This window comes from Giraffa tippelskirchi, chromosome 12, assembly GCF_054371585.1.
Source record: "Giraffa tippelskirchi isolate mGirTip1 chromosome 12, T2T-mGirTip1v1.2.pri, whole genome shotgun sequence".
Lineage (NCBI taxonomy): Eukaryota > Metazoa > Chordata > Mammalia > Artiodactyla > Giraffidae > Giraffa > Giraffa tippelskirchi.
Window position 1 is genome coordinate 18,278,400 of NC_137286.1, and position 17,442 is coordinate 18,295,841.

The window sequence follows — 17,442 nt, forward strand, 5'->3', positions numbered from 1 at the left end:
CTTAACATTTTATACTACACTGTTTCTAGCTGTTGGACTCTAAGGTTGGCCTTGATACTTTTCATAAAAAAAGTTGACAAGCATCCTGACTACCGTCTCATCTATAAGGCATTATGCTAGAACCACACGCCTGTACTGTCATTGCCTTAAGAGTCATTATATGACCCAATTGCAGCTAAACTGTAAAGAAGCCAGCAGTCTCTGAGAGGAAAGCTCTGAACATAAAAGATAAGTCATTACAATTGAACAAATATGATAATATGATACTGTGATATGGAGTGTGTGGACATGACGCAATGAGTCTCTTCTGGTTTTGTAGAGACAAGTCTGCAAGAAAAACAGAAAGAGCAGACACTTCACAGCACTAGGTGGAAACTTAAAAGTCCTCCACTGCTTTTAAAAAAGCAAGAGAATCTGCTCACCAGAGATCTTTAGTAATTTGAAAAACCTCAGTGTTTCTTCCTGTTATGAGCATCTGTCCTAAAGTCCATTTGCTTCAGAAATCACTGCTATTTGTTTGTTTTGGCATCTTGAAGAAAAATCAAATATGTAAGACCTTGTTGCCTTATTTTCATGTGTTATTCTTTAAATAAGACCCTCAATTGCTTTAGAAAACACAGAAAGAAGTTTGACATAATATCATGGGATTTCAGGAAAGAAGCAGGAAAAGAGAATTACCAAGTAAAAATTACTGCTGCCTATTTTCAATACCATAATAAACAGTCCACCAGCAACCAAGCGCTTTGACAAGCAGGCCTTTTCTACTTCTACATATGTTTATTAACACTAAAGAAATGGAAGAATCCAAGAGCATTAAATTAAATAGCTAGGATTCACTGAGAGCTTTTTCACTGTTGGGAATTGTACTGTCTTTAAACGTATTATTTAATCTCAAAGCAACCCTATGAGGTGGTTACTATTAATATAAAAATTTCTACTTTATAAATTATAAAATGAACACTATAGAAAGAGTAGTAAAGCAGGATTTACGCAACTAACAAGTGGCGAAGTTGAAATTCAAATCCAGGCAATCTAATTCCAGAGCAAACTAATAACTTATAGTCTATATTATTTTTAATGTAGAGGAATTGATAATATTTGTCCCATTAAGATATTTATAGGAAAACATCTTATGGTGAGTTGCTACGTTACTTTGTTTTGTTTCCTTTCCAAAAGAAAAGTCAGAAAGTATAGGAAGAGGAAAATGAAGCCGGGGTGTAGGGGAGCAGAGTAAAGGGAAGAGAAGGGAGGGGAGGAGGAGACTAAGAATCAACAATAAAAACAAATTGTGGTATTTGTAGAAGAATAGGAAAATTGATCAATGGAATCTAGAAGGAATTACATATATGAGCAAGTGCTAAGGCAATAAAATGGTAACATACATGTTAGAAAAATTTTTTCAAATGTGATTTGGAAAAATCTTTTACATATTGCAGGCTCCCAAAATTGGTTTACTTAGTCCAGAAAATCCAGTTCAGTCACTTGTGTGTCTGTAATCAGTCTTTGCAACCCACTCACAGACTGTAGCCAGCCAGGCTCCTCTGTTCATGGAATTTTCCAGGCAAGAATATTGGAGTGGGTTGCCATTTCCTACTCCAGAGGATATTCTCAACCCAGGGATCGAACTCACATCTCTTGCATCTCCCTCAGTGGCAGGCAGATTCTTTGCCACTGTGCCACCGAGACTTGTCTTATTATTTATGTTCTTAAAAGGGCATGTGTTTATTTTCACTGAAATAACAAAAGCAGAGCAACTGAATTATAAATATAATATGTTGTGGTTTAGTCACTAAATTGTGTCTGAATCTTGTGACCCCTTGGACAGTACCCCGCCAGGCTGCTCCATCCACGGGATTCTCCAGGCAATAATACTGTAGTGGGTTGCCATTTCCTTCTCCAAATGATATAATATACAGAAATGTTAATCATAAAAATTTGACTTATAGTAACAGCTAATATTTCATTCTTATTATCCAAATTACCCTATGTTACTTTTTTTCAGGAAGACAATCTGAGGCTATTATTACTATGGAATTTATTTTAATAATAAGTAAGACTTTGAGGAAAAATATAAAATATGTTTTAAAAATGTATATCTTTATCAATTTAATAGAATGGAGAACCTAGAACTAAACCTATGCTGCTGCTGCTAAGTCGCTTCAGTCGTGTCCGACTCTGTGCGACCCCATAGACGGCAGCCCACCGGGCTCCCCCGTCCCTGGGATTCTCCAGGCAAGAATACTGGAGTGGGCTGCCATTTCCTTCTCCAATGCATGAAAGTGAAAAGTGAAAGTGAAGCCGCTCAGTCGTGTCCGACCCCTAGCGACCCCATAGACTGCAGCCTACTAGGCACCTCCGTCCATGGGATTTTCCAGGCAACAGTACTGGAGTGGGGTGCCATTGCCTTCTCCGTAAACCTATGCACTTATGGTCAAATAATCTAGGACAAAGGAGACAAAACTATATACAATGAGGAAAAGACAGCTTCTTCAACAAGTAGTGCTGGGAAAATTTGACACCTACATGTTAAAGAATGAAATTACATTTGCTCATACCATAAAAAAAACCCAGAAAAACAAAACCTTCAAAATGGATTAAAGACCTAAATGTAAGACCAGAAGCCGAAAACACCTAGAAGAAAATACAGGCAGAACACTCTTTAGCATAAATCATAGCATTTTTTTTTTTTGATCTGTCTGCTAGACAAAGAAAAGAGAAGCAAAAGTAAACAAAAGGGACCTTGTTAAACTTAAAAGCTTTTGCACAGCAAAGGAAACCATTGTCAAAATGAAAACACAACCTACAGAATGGGAGAAAAATGTCACAAATTATATGACCAATAGGTGATTAACAAAACATAGCAACAATTCATACCACTGAATTAAAAAAAAACAAAAAACAAAAAACACACAATCCAATTTAAAAAATGGACAGAAGACTGGAATGGACATTTTTCCAAAGAAGAAATGTATATGGCAAAAAGACTCATGAAAAGATGCTCTACATAGCTAATTATCAGAGAAATGAAGACAAAAACCACCGTGAGATGTCACCTCATACCTGGCAGAATGACTATCATGAAAAAGATCATTAATAAGAAATGTTGGCAAAGATGTGAAGAAAAGAGAACTCTTATACATCGCTGGGGAATCTAAATTGGTTCAGCCATGATGATAAACAGTATGGAGACTCTTCAAACAACTAAAATTAAAACGGCCACATGACCTAGCAATTCCATTCTTCTGTATATATCTTAAGAAATGAAAACACTAATTAACAAAGATACCTGCAGCCCAATGTTCAGAGCAGCATGATATACACTATTGTGTATCCCAAGATAGGGAAGCAACCTAAGTACCTGGAGGATATTATCTTGATGAAATTAGTCAGAGAAAGATAATTACTCTATGCTATCACTTATATGTGGAATCTAAAATGTTCAACAAATAAATGCATATAATAAAAATAGACTCACAGATATAGAGAACAAACTAGTGGTTACCAGTGGCAAGAGGGAAGTGAGGAGGAGCAAAATAGAAATAGGAGAGTAAGAGGTACAAACAACTATGTATAAAATCAATAAGCCACAAGGAAATATTATACAGAAAAGAGAATATAGCCAATATTTTATAATAACTTTAAATGGAGTATAATCTATAAAAGGTTATGGCCAACCTAGATAGCATATTTAAAAGCAGAGACATTACTTTGCCAACAAAAGTCTGTCTAGTCAAGGCTATGGTTTTTCCAGTGGTCATGTATGGATGTGAGAGTTGGATGGTGAAGAAAGCTGAGTGCCGCAGAATTGATGCTTTTGAACTGTGGTGTTGGAGAAGACTCTTGAGAGTCCCTTGGACTGCAAGGAGATCCAATCAATCCATTCTAAAAGAGATCAATCCTGGGTGTTCATTGGAAGGACTGATGTTGAAGCTGAAACTCCAATACTTTGGCCACCTCATGCAAAGAGTTGACTCATTGGAAAAGACCCTAATGCTGGGTAGGATTGGGGGCGGGAGGAGAAGGGGACGACAGAGGATGAGATGGTTGGATGGCATCACCGACTTGATGGACATGGGTTTGGGTAGATTCCAGGAGTTGGTGATGGACAGAGAGGCCTGGCGTGCTGCAATTCATGGGGTCGCAAAGAGTCAGACACGACTGAGCGACTGAACTGAATCTATAAAAAATTTGAATCACTATGTTGTAAACCTAAAACTAATATTGTAAATCAACTATACTTTAAAAAATCTGAAATTTAATCTTGGGCTTTTTCTTCCTCCTTTAGTTGGTTACATGGAACCTTCCCACTGGAATGGAACAAACAGTAAATTGAACTGATACAACTTTGGTGGGTGACATGGGCATCTGGTCTACTCATCTGCTATTGCATTTTACATATGCCTTTTGGTCATGCTCAGACTCAATCCTGGATACATCAGTCCCATCTTGTGATGGTTTGCCTCTGGATATGTATTATCTTTGTGACTTGGTGAGACCAACAAAACCCAGATCATAATGAGAAGTTCCAGGTGCATGGTCACTTGGTGTTCCATGATCAAAATGTTCTCTTTCTGCCAAGGCCTTGATATGCCAAGAATTTTAAAAGACATACAAGTCTCTGCTGATGAAAGTATGGCCTTACTCTAGAATCTCAGCTCTTACATATTTATTCTCTCATTGAGACTTGCCATAAGTGGATTACTATGCCATTCCCTACCACTGAAACCTCCAACAACATATGGTGCACCAGACTGTGGGGTGATACAGAACATCCCCATATCTCCCTGCTTTCTGGTAGCGGAATGGATGCATGTGTAGCTTGGTTTTATATAGTTTATAAAACTGTGAATTGCAAAGGTTCAAAAATATTTATGAAAATAATTAATGATTAGGAAAATACAGCTGAATATGACCTTAATTTTATTTTCGCTCTCTCTGACATTTACAGAAAGGACTATGTGAGATAATGACACTTTGCATAATAATTCTGGTTTAAGAACATGTAGAAATTCTGGTCAAGTGATATTATTTAAATAATTTGCTCATCTTTCACTCTGCATCCAAATATACAGAAAGTATTTTTAAATAATTAGATGTTTATGAAAAAATGGAAGATAGTACAGGAATAATAGCGTAATTACTATTTTCCAAGAATATCTCTGGTAAATAACTGGCACACACTGGATTACAATGTCTTTAGTAAGTTATTGAAAATAATGTAACCCTCGTGTGTGTGGGTGCTGAGTCACGTCAGTTGTGTTTGACTCTTTGGGATCCCGTGGACTGTGGCCTGCCAGGATCCTCTGTCTGTGGAAGCCTCCAGGCAAGAATACTGAAAAGGGTTGCCATGCCCTTCTCCAGGGGATCTTCCTGACCCAAGGATTGAACTAGCATCACTTATGTCTCCTGCATTGGCAGGCGGATTCTGTACCACTAGCACCACCTGGGAAGCCCCTTGTAATCCTCTTAGTTAATTATAATTAATTATATTTGACAAATTTGTTAAAATACCTTTTCTTATTTTATAAGTATAATGTAAATTGTAGAATTCATGAGTTAAATAAGGTAAGTATAAATGAACATCCATGTACCCACCACTCATATTTGAAATAAAATATTATCTGTACCTTTTTAGTTGACCTTATACCCCTTCTTGACAGCAGCTCTGTGTCTCAAACTTCAAGGAAATCACAACATTACATTTTACATTAACTATGTTGCTTTTCACATTTTAACCAAATATATATATACAAATAATATTTTATTTTGCTTGTTTTTGAACTTCATGTAAATAGAATTGTACTCTATATATTCTTCAATTTGCTTTTTTGCTTAAAATAATTTGCAAGATTCATACATGCTCATGCCTATATCTCTATTACATTTATGTTCTCTGCTGTATAACATATTTTGGATGAATACAATAATTTACTTAACTCTTTGTTTCACTGATATTTGGATTATTTTCATTTGCATTATTCTATAATTGCAACAATGGCATACCTATTACTGCACATGGATAATAGTTCAGTATAGGCACATCTTTTTCCTGTATCAGGAGAATTTTTAACTTTTTTATTCCCTTAGTTGAATAAAATGGTATTGCGGTGATTTAAATTTGCATTTCCCTCTTTACCTTCAGATTTGAGATTTTATACACAATACACATACACTATTGCATATATGTATAACATATATATTACATATATAATATATGTATTATATACATACAGTGTATTATATATATCCACTATTACATATGTAACGTATATATGATATATTACATGTATGATTTATAGTAACCTGGGTCTCCTGCATTGCAGGCAGATTCTTTACCATCTGAGACACCAGGGAAGTCCCATATTTAAACATGTTATTATGTATGTAATATATGTATAAAATATTTATATAACATATGTAATATAAATAATATATATTAAATTAATTCATACTATATGAATTATAATTATGTGAAAAAAGTCAGTAAAATGTATATATGCATATAACACATTTACATTTTACATTCTATCATGTATTAACATATATATACTTACATGCTAAGTGACAACTTCCTCTTCAATGATATGCATCATCCTTGAATTATCCTTTTATTTTTGTTGGAGCTTTTGACTATAGGAATTTTTTCTACATTTAGCACACTAACATATTTCAGTTACATGTATTAAAAATATATTTCCAAATCCCTGATATGTTTGATACGTTTCTTTCTAAATGGGCAGTTGGTCTTATTTTTGAGATGTCTTTAATTTTCTCATAAACCTAAAGTATACTCAACCAAAAACAAATTGAAAGTGATGTTTTTCATTTGTCATCTCATCACTTTCAGAGATAATTACTATTGAGTTTTTGGTATATGTTTTCCCAAATTTTTACAATTAAAATCATGTATTTAATAGATATTCCATATTCTTACTATATAACTGACAATATTAATTATATATTTTAAACTTACTTTATATGTCCCAAATTACAACTGTAGGAAATATTTATTTAGTACAGTTCACACATTTTGAGCTGTTTTCTCTTTATGTGTCTAGAATAAAGTTTGTTACCTGTTTATATGTATCATTGGGGATTAAGAATAATCCATATTTACACTGGTAAGATCACAATAACAATCATATGCATTGCTGTTTAATTTTCTGATTTATATCTATTTATAGGCAATCCTATGTGAGAGCAATGGTTTGCTGCAAGGTAACAGAGTGCCATGTGCTGTGTTATGCCTTAGTTGAATGAGTAGGCAAAAGAGGGTGGAAGAATAAGTATTCTGAGAGAAGTAGCGGGCATGAAGCCAACAGTCAATGTCCTCCTCTATTTGGTGAGTGTTTGTGCAGGCCATCCTTAGGGTGGCTAGATTAGGCTGGGCAGTGAGTTTCTCGAAGACTGTTCTATGCTGTGTGCTCAGTCATGTTCAATTCCTTGCGACCCCACGGACTGTAGCCCAACAGGTTCCTCTGTCCATGGGATTTTCCCAACAAGAATGAAACTACATCTATGAAAATATTTTGAAGTAAACCTAAGTTGAAGCACAAAAGATGAATATTGGATCTGGATACCAAGAGTTATGTACAATTCAGAGGAGATACCAGTTTAAAAATGCATTTTAGGATTTCAATCAGTGTTGAAAGGGTGTGGTAAGATTAAATTATATGACCACTCAGTGTTTAATGGAAGACTTCTAGCTGAAGAAAACTATATAAGGAACTTTTAAAATGAATTAAATAGTTGTGAAACCTTGTGTTAAAAAGTCCCACAGAGAAAGAATCATGTCTCAGTACAGAATGAGACTGAAGGGCTAAAATCAGGTAGAGTCAGGTTTAGTAGCATCAGCACTAAATCAAACACAAATATAGAAAAAGATGAAAAATGCTTTACCATTAATAGGTCAATATTGCCTTCTTTTGTCTGATATTGAGTTATTTACTAAATGCTGCTATTGATAAATTTGACTCAATAAGTCTAGTTCAGTTATTTTACAAAATCTTGGCATAAAGTGATAGCACACTGGAGATGCAGTTTCAATAAGAAAAAGATCCACATGTTCAAAAGTGATTTAACACTTTTAAAAGTGATTTTAGAATATATTCTAAAAATGATTTTACCACTGAATAATAACAATAAAACCAGTTGGGGTATACTGGAAATATATGAGGGGACATGTAACTACTATACACTTAATACACTGACAAATTTAGAATAAAATTTCATATCTCAAGCAGAAAAGAGGTATCTACAAAATGTTTAATTGGGATTTATTTCAGAATTTCATTTCTGAACATAGTAATTCCCTTATTCCCACTTACTAGTGTGAATTTATGTTGTTAAAGTTGGTAACACCTTAATAATTTAAAAGTAAATTTAGAGTCCCTTCACCTAGTAGCCAATATATTGCAGGACTAACACATAAAACATACATACCATTTTAAAGTTTTAAAAGTGAGGAGACATAGTAACTCATGTCATATTTTTATTTATCTAGACTAATAAATTGCAGCAAAAGTTACAGGTGTTTTCTTTCTAGGTCATGTAGTGTCATTTTTCTATTAAACAGCATTACAAAATATTAGGCAACTCCCCTCAATATAAACTTTGACATAAAGAGGGAAAAAAGACTGTAGTTTTAGCTTAATTTACCATATGCTGTTTAGGGAACATTTCAAATAGTTAAAAATATTTTGTAATGGTAAAACCAGACTTTGTTAATAATATCAACACATAGCACTAACAGCAAGCCTTACTGACTGAATAATTAAATCCATCCTGGGATGGGTACAGGACATTACTATAAATGCGTAGTTGCAAAATACACTGTCAAATGAATATTCCTCTCAGCATACACTGTCCAAATAGGCTTTTAATATGGTAACAGCCATTTCACTATTTATGATGTTGTAAGGTTATAAGGAACTAAAGAGACACTTTAGTTGATGAAGGTGAATGAGGAGGGGGGAAGCTACTTAAAACTTAACATTCAAAAAACTAAGATCATGACACCCAGTTCTATCACTTCATGGCAAAGAGAAGGGAGAAAAGTGGAAACAGTGACGGATTTCATTCTCTTGGGCTCCAAAATGACTGCAGATAGTGACTGCAGCCATGAAACTAAAAGACACTTTCTCCCTGGAAGGAAATCTATGACAAACAGACAACGTATTAGAAAGCAGAGATATCACATTGCCAACAAAGTTCTATATAATCAAAGCTATGGTTTTTCCAGTAGTCACATACAGATGTCAGAGTTGGATCATAAAGCAGATGGAGCCCCAAAGAATTGATGTTTTTGAACTGTGGTGCTGGAGAAGACTCTTGAGAGTTCCTTCAACAGCAAGGAGATCAAACCAATCGATCTTAAAGGAAATCAATCCTGAAGGACTGTTGCTGAAGCTGAAGCTCTAATACTTTGACCACATGATGCAAAGAGCTGACTCACTGGAAAAGACCCTGATGCTGGGAAAGATGGAAGGCAGGAGGAGAAGGAAGGGATGAAAGGTAAGATGGCTGCATAGCATTACTGACTCAATGGACATGAATTTGAGCAAACTCAGGGAAAGAGCAAACTCAGATTGAAGCCAGAGAAATCTGGCGTGCTTCAGTCCATGGAGTCACAAAGAGTTGGAGACGACTTAGCAACTAAATAATAACTACTACAAAGCTTTATAAATCAGTCATCTTTACCAATGTATTATCTTGTTTTAAGTTCTTTAACTGTGGTTCTTTCCTTGTTGTATCTTAATTTCACAGTTGGCATGTAACTCCTATAGTTTTCCCTCTTCTCTAAAGAAATGAAGAAAATAAATGACCAACTCTGAAGCATAATCTATTACATCTGGATCTCTACAAGAAAACAGCAACCTCTCTGATGAAGTTTGTCTCTGTGTTCCTATAGGAGTAGGAGTTAATAATGAACCATTTTCATGGAGTTTCCTTTTATAGGTTTAATTTTTTAAACTTATATGTACTGATTTCTTATCTTTATTTTTATAGTGCAACTTTGAATATTATTCTTTAGTATTAAGTAGAGACAGTAAGCACCAATATGAAGACAAAACTCGCAATTCAAAATTATTCTATCTCCCTCAATTAAACCAAGAACATTCTTTTCTTTTTCTAAAGTTACATCAGAAGTAGTTTTCTAAAACAAATAAATGGAGTAGTTTATAATTATGGTTTAGAGACATTGATTGTGTAAACTGGGCCAATTGTTTAATATATAGGGATCTAAATATTTTTAACTCTATAACAAGGGTATAATTTCCTTATTTGACAGAATATTGTGAATCTGCAATGCAACAATTATAATTCATGCTAGATTACTTTGTGAACTATGAGTTTCTGTAAATATTTTTAATGTGTTCATTTCTAAAATTAAAGATAAATTATATTCTTTCTCTTTTGGCCCTAAAGCTATCTTATTTGGTTCCCATTAGAATTATTGCAAGCACTTATTTTGAATATTTTAATTTTAATCTTCTCCTGCTCATAGTCAATTCATCTTTGGGATGATCTGTGCTCACTTTTCAGGCACTTTTACGTTACTGCCTGGTTTAGGGAACCATCCATACCAGGAAATCATAGATCAATACTCTCAAGTTACTTTCAGTTCCAATTGCCAAATTCTCGTTTTCTTGGAGCTTGTCTCTCAGAAGCCTGGTGCTCTTCATCATACGGTCTGATGTTAATACCAGGTCTAAATTGAATGTGTTTCTATATCAGCAAATACCTGTAGTTTTGAAGTATTGCAGCTAGAGGTTAATATCTAATGGTAGACCTCTGTCAGTTCATGGAGGATCAAATATTGATAGGGTAATCTGATCTGATACCCTTAAAATTATAACAAATGAGTGGATATCTACTCTGCATAATTATGATATATAATTTCTGTCATCTCTGGGTTTACTCCAAGAGATCCTTGGGGGCAATAGGCTAATTGGGTGAATGTCATAAATTGTCTATTATTTTGATAGAACTCATTTTAGTTTTGAGGGCTTCCCTGGTAGCTCAGTTGGTAAAAAATCTGCCTGCAGTGCAGGAGACCTGGTTCAATCTCTGAGTCTGGAAGATCCCTTGGAGAAGGAAATGGCAACCCATTCCAGTGTTCTTGCCTGGAAAATCCTATGGATAGAGGAGCCTGGTGGGCTAAAGTCCATGGGCTGGCAAAACTTGGACGTGACTTAGTGACTAAACCACCACTATTTTAATTTTGAGTCTCATAACTTCATCATAACTAAACTTATAAGATGTTATTATGTACAATTAGTCCTTACCACTCAGTGGTACTCACTATTAGCATCTGAAAATATGTAATTTCTTATAACATCACATAAAATTCAAAGAATAAATCCAACAGCACAGAGTGCCTCATCAAAAATTATAAATAGTGATAGATTTCCTCATACTGAGAATCTTTTCTGACAACAATGTTATGACACTAGATATCAATTACAAGGGAAAAAAATGTAGAAAACACAGACACAAGGAGATTAAATAATACATTTTGAAATAACCAACAGGTTACTGAAGAAATCAAAAGGGAAATAAAAAAATTTCTAAAAGCAAATGACAATGAAAACATGACAACTCAAAACCTATGGGATACAGCAAAAGCAGTTCTAAGAGGGAAGTTTATAGCAATACAATCCTACCTCAAGAAACAAGAAAAAATACCAAACAGACAATCTAAATTTACACCTAAAACAACTGGAAAAAGAAGAACCAAAAAACAAACAAATAAAATTAGCAGAAGGAACGAAATTATAAAGTTAAGAGCAGAAATAAGTGAAAAAGAAATGAAAGAAACAATAGGAAAGATTAATAAAACTAAAAGCTGGTTCTTTGAAAAGATAAAATTGACAAACATTTAGCAGACTCATCAAGAAAAAAAGAAGAGTAAAATCAACAAAATTAGAAATGAAAAAGGAGAGGTTACAACAGACAATACAGAAATACAAAGGATTATTAGAGACTGTTAAACCGGGGAAGGAGTACATCAAGGCTGTATATTGTCACCCTGCTTACTTAACTTATATGCAGAGTACATCATGTGAAATTCTGGGCTGGATGCAGCACAAGCTGGAATCAAGATTGCCAGGAGAAATATCAATAACCTCAGATATACAGATGACACCACCCTTATGGCAGAAAGCGAAGAACTAAAGAGCCTCTTGATGAAAGGGAAAGAGGAGAGTGAAAAAGTTGATTTAAAACTCAACATTCAGGAAACTAAGATCACGGCATCTGGTCCCATTGCTTGATAGCAAATAGATGGGGAAATACTGGAAACAGTGAGAGACTTCATTTCGGGGGCTCCAAAATCACTGCAGATGGTGACTACAGCCATGAAATTAAAAGACACTTGCTCCTTGGAAGAAAAGCTATGACAAAACTAGACAGCATATTAAAAAGCAGAGACATTACTTGGCCAACAAAGGTACATCTAGTCAAAGCTGTGGTTTTTCCAGTAGTCATGTATGGATGTGAGAGTTGAACCATAAAGAAAGCTGAGTACCAAAGAATTGATGCTTTTTAACTGTGGCATTGGAGAAGACTCTTGAGAGTCCCTTGGACTGCAAGAAGATCCAACCAGTCCATCCTAAAGGAGATCAGTCCTGGGTGTTCATTGGAAGGACTGATGCTGAAGCTGAAACTCCAATACTTTGGCCACCTGATGCTAAGAATTGACTCATTGGAAAAGACCCTGATGCTGGGAAAGATTGAAGGTGGGAGGAGAAGGGGACGACAGAGGATGAGATGGTTGGATGGCATCACCAACTCGATGGACGTGAGTTTGAGTAAACTCCGGGAACTGGTGATGGATAGGTATGCCTGGCATACTGCAGCCCATGGGGGTCACAAAGAGTCAGACACAACTGAGCAAATAAACTGAACTGATAAGAAACTATCATGAACAACTATATGACAATAAAATGGATAACTTGGAAAAAAGGACAGATGCTTAGACAAGTTTAATCTTCCAAGACTGAACCAGGAAGACATAGACATTATGAACCCAATTATAAGCACTGAAATTGAAGTTGTGATCAAAATCTTCCAAAAAACAAAAGCCCAGGACCAGATGGCTCCCTAGGAGAATTCTATCAACCATTTAGAGAAGAGCTAATGCCTATCCTTCTAAAACTCTTTCAAAAACTGCAGAGGAAGGAACACTTCCAAACTCATTTTTACGAGGCACCCATCTCCCTGATACCAAAACCAGACAAAGACAACACACAAAAAGAAAACCACAGGCCAATATCACCAATGAAAATAGATGCAAAAATCCTCAAAAAAATTTTAGCAAACGGGTTTCAACAACACATTAAAAAGCTCATATACCATGATCAAGTTGGGTTTGTTCCAAGGATGCAAGGATTCTTCAATATACACAAATCAATCAATGTGATACACCATATTAACAAATTGAAAGATGAAAACCACATGATAATCTCAAAAGATGCAGAAAAAGCCTCTGACAAAATTCAGCACCCATTTATGATTAAAACTTCTCAAAAAATGGGCACAGAACTAACCTACCTCAGCATAGTAAAGGCCATATATGATAAGCCTACAGCAAACATTATTCTCAATGGTGAAAAACTGAAAGCATTTCCCTTAAGATCAGGAACAAGACAAGGGTGTCCACTGTCACCACTCTTATTCAACATAGTAAGTCCTAGCTACAGCAATCAGAGAATAAAAATAAATAAAAGGAATCCAGATCGGAAAGAAAAGTAGTCAAGCTCTCACTGTTTGCAGATGACATGATACAATACATACAAAACCCTAAAGATACTATCAGAAAATTATTAGAGCTAATCAGTTAATTTAGCAAAGTTGCAGGATACAAAATCAATTATCAGAAACAACTTGCATTTCTATATATACTAATGATGAAAAATCAGAAAGAGAAATCAAGGAATCAATCTCATTCACCATTTCAATAAAAAGAATATCTAGGAATAAACTTACCTAAGGAGACAAAAGAAGTGTACACAGAAAATTATAAGACACTGATGAAAGAAACCAATGATGACTTAAACATATGGAGACATATTCCATGTTCCTGGGTAGGAAGAATCAATATTGTGAAAATGACTATACTACCAAATACAATCTACATATTCAATGTGATTCCTATCAAATTACCAATGTCATTTTTCACACAACTAGAACAAAAATTTTCACAATTCACATGGAAATACAAAAGACCCTGAATAGACAAGGCATTCTTAAGAAAGAAGTGTGGAGCTGGAGGAATCAACCTTCCTTTCTTCAGATTTTAATACAAAGCTACAGTCATCAAGACAGTATGGTACTGGCACAAAAACAGAAATACAGACCAATGGAACAAGATAGAAAGCCAAGAAATAAACCCATGCACCTATGGGTACCTTATTTTTGATAAAGGAGGCAAGAATATAAAATGGGGCAAAGACAGCCTCTTTAATAAATGGTGCTGGGAAAACTGGACTGCTATGTGTAAAAGAATGAAATTAGAACATTTCATAACACCATACACAAAGATAAACTCAAAATAGTTAAAGACCTATATGTAAGGCCAGAAACTATTAAACTCTTAGAGGAAAACATAGGCAGAACACTCGATGACATATCAAAGCAAGATCCTCTATGAACAAACTCCTAGCATAATGGAAATAAAGACAAAAGTAAACAAATGGGACCTGATTAAACTCAAAAGCTTTTGCACAGCAAAGGAAACTATAAGCAAGGTGAAAAGACAACCCTCAGAATGGAAGAAAATAACAGCAAATGAAACAAGTTACAAAGGATTAATTTCTAAAATATACAAGAAGCTCATACAACTCAATACCAGAAAGACAAACAACCCAATGAAAAAGTGGGAAAAAGACCTAAATAGACATTTCTCCAAAGACATACTGATGACTATTAAAATCATGAAAAGATGCTCAACATTGCTCATTATTAGTGAAATGCAAATGAAACCTACAATGAGATATCACCTCATACCGATCAGAATGGCCATTATCAAAAAGTCTACAAACAATAAATGCTGGAGAGGGTGTGGAGAAAAGGGAACACTCTTGCACTGTTGGTGGGAATGTAAATTGATACAGCCACTATGGAAGATGGTATGGAGATTCCTTTAAAAACTAGGAATAAAATCACCACATGGCCCAGAAATCCCGCTCCTAGGCACATACCCTCAGGAAACCAACATTGGAAAAGACACACGTATCCCATTGTTCATTGAATTGAAACACCGTTTACAATAGCTAGAACATGGAAGCAATATAGATGTCCTTCGAGAGATGAATGGATAAAGAAGTTGTGGTACATAGACACAATGGAATATTACTCAGCCATAAAAAGCAATGCATTCGAGTCAGTTCTAATGAGGTGGATGAAACTGGAGCCTATTATACAGATTGAAGTACGTCGGAAAGAGAAAGATAAATATTGTATACTAATGCATATATATGGAATCTAGAAAAATGGTACTGAAGAATTTATTTACAGGGCAGCAGTGGAGAAACAGAGATAGAGAATAGACTTATGGACAAGGGGAGAGGGGAGGAGAGGGTTAGCTGTATGGAGAGAGTAACATGGAAACTTATATTACCATATATAAAATAGATAGCCAATGGGAATTTTCTGTAAGTCTCAGGAAAGAAACTTAAACAGGGGCTCTGTGTCAACCTAGAGGGGTGGGATGGGGAGGGAGATGGGAGGGAGGTTCAAAAGGGAGGGGATATATGTATACCTATGGCTGATTCACTTTGAGGTTTGACAGAAAACAACAGAATTCTGTAAAGCTATTATCCTTCAATTAAAAAATAAATTAATTAAAACAAATAGTGTGAGATTTCTTTTGTTACCAAAGGTACCTTTCTTTCAGTATCTCATTTTCATTTCTTAACTCCTCTATGTCTTAATGATCATCTTATTTTGCCTTTCTAAATAATTTAACGTATCTGTTAGCATGAACTATATTTCTTAGCATTAACTTTCTGGATAATTCACTTAACTTATATTTTTAGCAATAACTACTTAGAACCATTAATGTTGCATGAGAAACAAGACAGAGAAGATCCATGCTCCAGTGAAAAAACTGCAATTTACAGTAAGAAAAACATATACTAATACATAATCAAATAAGTGATGAAGATAATTTTAATTAGGAATAACTTACAAGAAGAAAATAAAAGATGATCATGACGTGTATGAAAAGGCAAACTGGTTTGTAGAAAATCCTCTCTGTAGGAATTCATCTCTGAGGAAATAATATTTGAATTGAGACATTCACCACAGAAAGATCTATGCAGCAAAATGGGCTAATCAGAAATGCACATAGCACGTTGAAGAAACAAAGGTTGGTGTGATTGGACCACGGTGAACAAGATGGCTGTGATATGACCTGAGGATGGAAAATTAGGCAGCCTTTAGGACCTGTAGTGCCTGGGAGCTAGCAGAGTTTAGATTAAATCCAAATTCAAAATCAATCCATGGAGGATTTTACATAATACGTAAAAAGCTGATTGGTATTTTTTAAAGATCACACTGGTTTCTTCTTGGAGAGTAAATTTAAAAGGACAAGAATAAAGACAAGAAGACTCATATGTGCAGTTTACAAAGGAGAGAACAGCTGTTTGTACTATACTATCAGTAGAAAAGATGAAAAGAAGGGGATGGATCAATGATGTTCATAGTTACATAGACTCAATGAGAGGTCAGGTGTGGATGCTCAAGGAAATGGAGGAGTCAACAATCATTTGATTTTGGTCTTGACCTTTTGTGGGAGACAGTGAGAAATGGAAGATCTGGGGGATAATATGAGTTTTGTTTTGTGTACATTTGATGTCTCACTATTCAAGTTTCATAGGTTTACACATCTTTGAGTTTCTTTCCCAATTCAATTTGATTTAAATATCTGTAAATTAATTGAGAAGTTAGTATACTCCTGGTAAGAAATAGGAATTTCTAGATAAGATTTTTCCCCTTCTTAGTCTCCAGGATTACAGTTTAGAGGAGGCAGACATAAAGGTTAACAATCATCAACATTTTTATGCATTTATAAAGTGCCATGCAAAAAGTTACTGCCAACTCTTCTAGAACTTACCAGCAATTTACAACAGTAAAGAAGTGTCAAATGATTTTTCCCCTCACATTTTCTCACTCAGGCCCATCCATGTATTTCTCTGTGCCTCTACTACCACTCAACCACGCAGCCACCTCGCTTCTGCACCAGGCTAGGGGCTGGGGGCGGTGGCCGACAGGGCCTAGGCTGGGCCGGGGGCCACATACAGTAAGTTTTATAATGACCACATTAAAAATGTAAAGTAGCTCAAATTAGCTTAATATATTTCATTTAACATAATTTTAAAAACATGTAATCAATATAAAAAATATAAATGAGATACTTCCCTTTTCAACCTGTACTAA

The 17,442-nt window shown here is 35.1% G+C and overlaps 2 protein-coding genes across 2 annotated transcripts in view; one reads left to right on the top strand and one right to left on the bottom strand.

The window, feature by feature from the left end:
• Positions 1–17,442, bottom strand: part of LRFN5 (leucine rich repeat and fibronectin type III domain containing 5) — a 984,773-nt gene that overhangs the window by 869,423 nt on the left and 97,908 nt on the right. The window lies entirely within an intron of this gene.
• LOC145528563 (uncharacterized) overlaps positions 1–17,442 on the top strand; it is a 150,037-nt gene that overhangs the window by 66,226 nt on the left and 66,369 nt on the right. The window contains exons 5-7 of the mRNA XM_081547239.1: positions 4,286–4,630; positions 7,185–7,342; positions 9,242–9,513. Coding sequence (XP_081403365.1) covers positions 9,507–9,513 — 7 coding nt within the window. The 5' untranslated portion in view covers positions 4,286–4,630; positions 7,185–7,342; positions 9,242–9,506. The remainder of the gene's footprint in view (positions 1–4,285; positions 4,631–7,184; positions 7,343–9,241; positions 9,514–17,442) is intronic.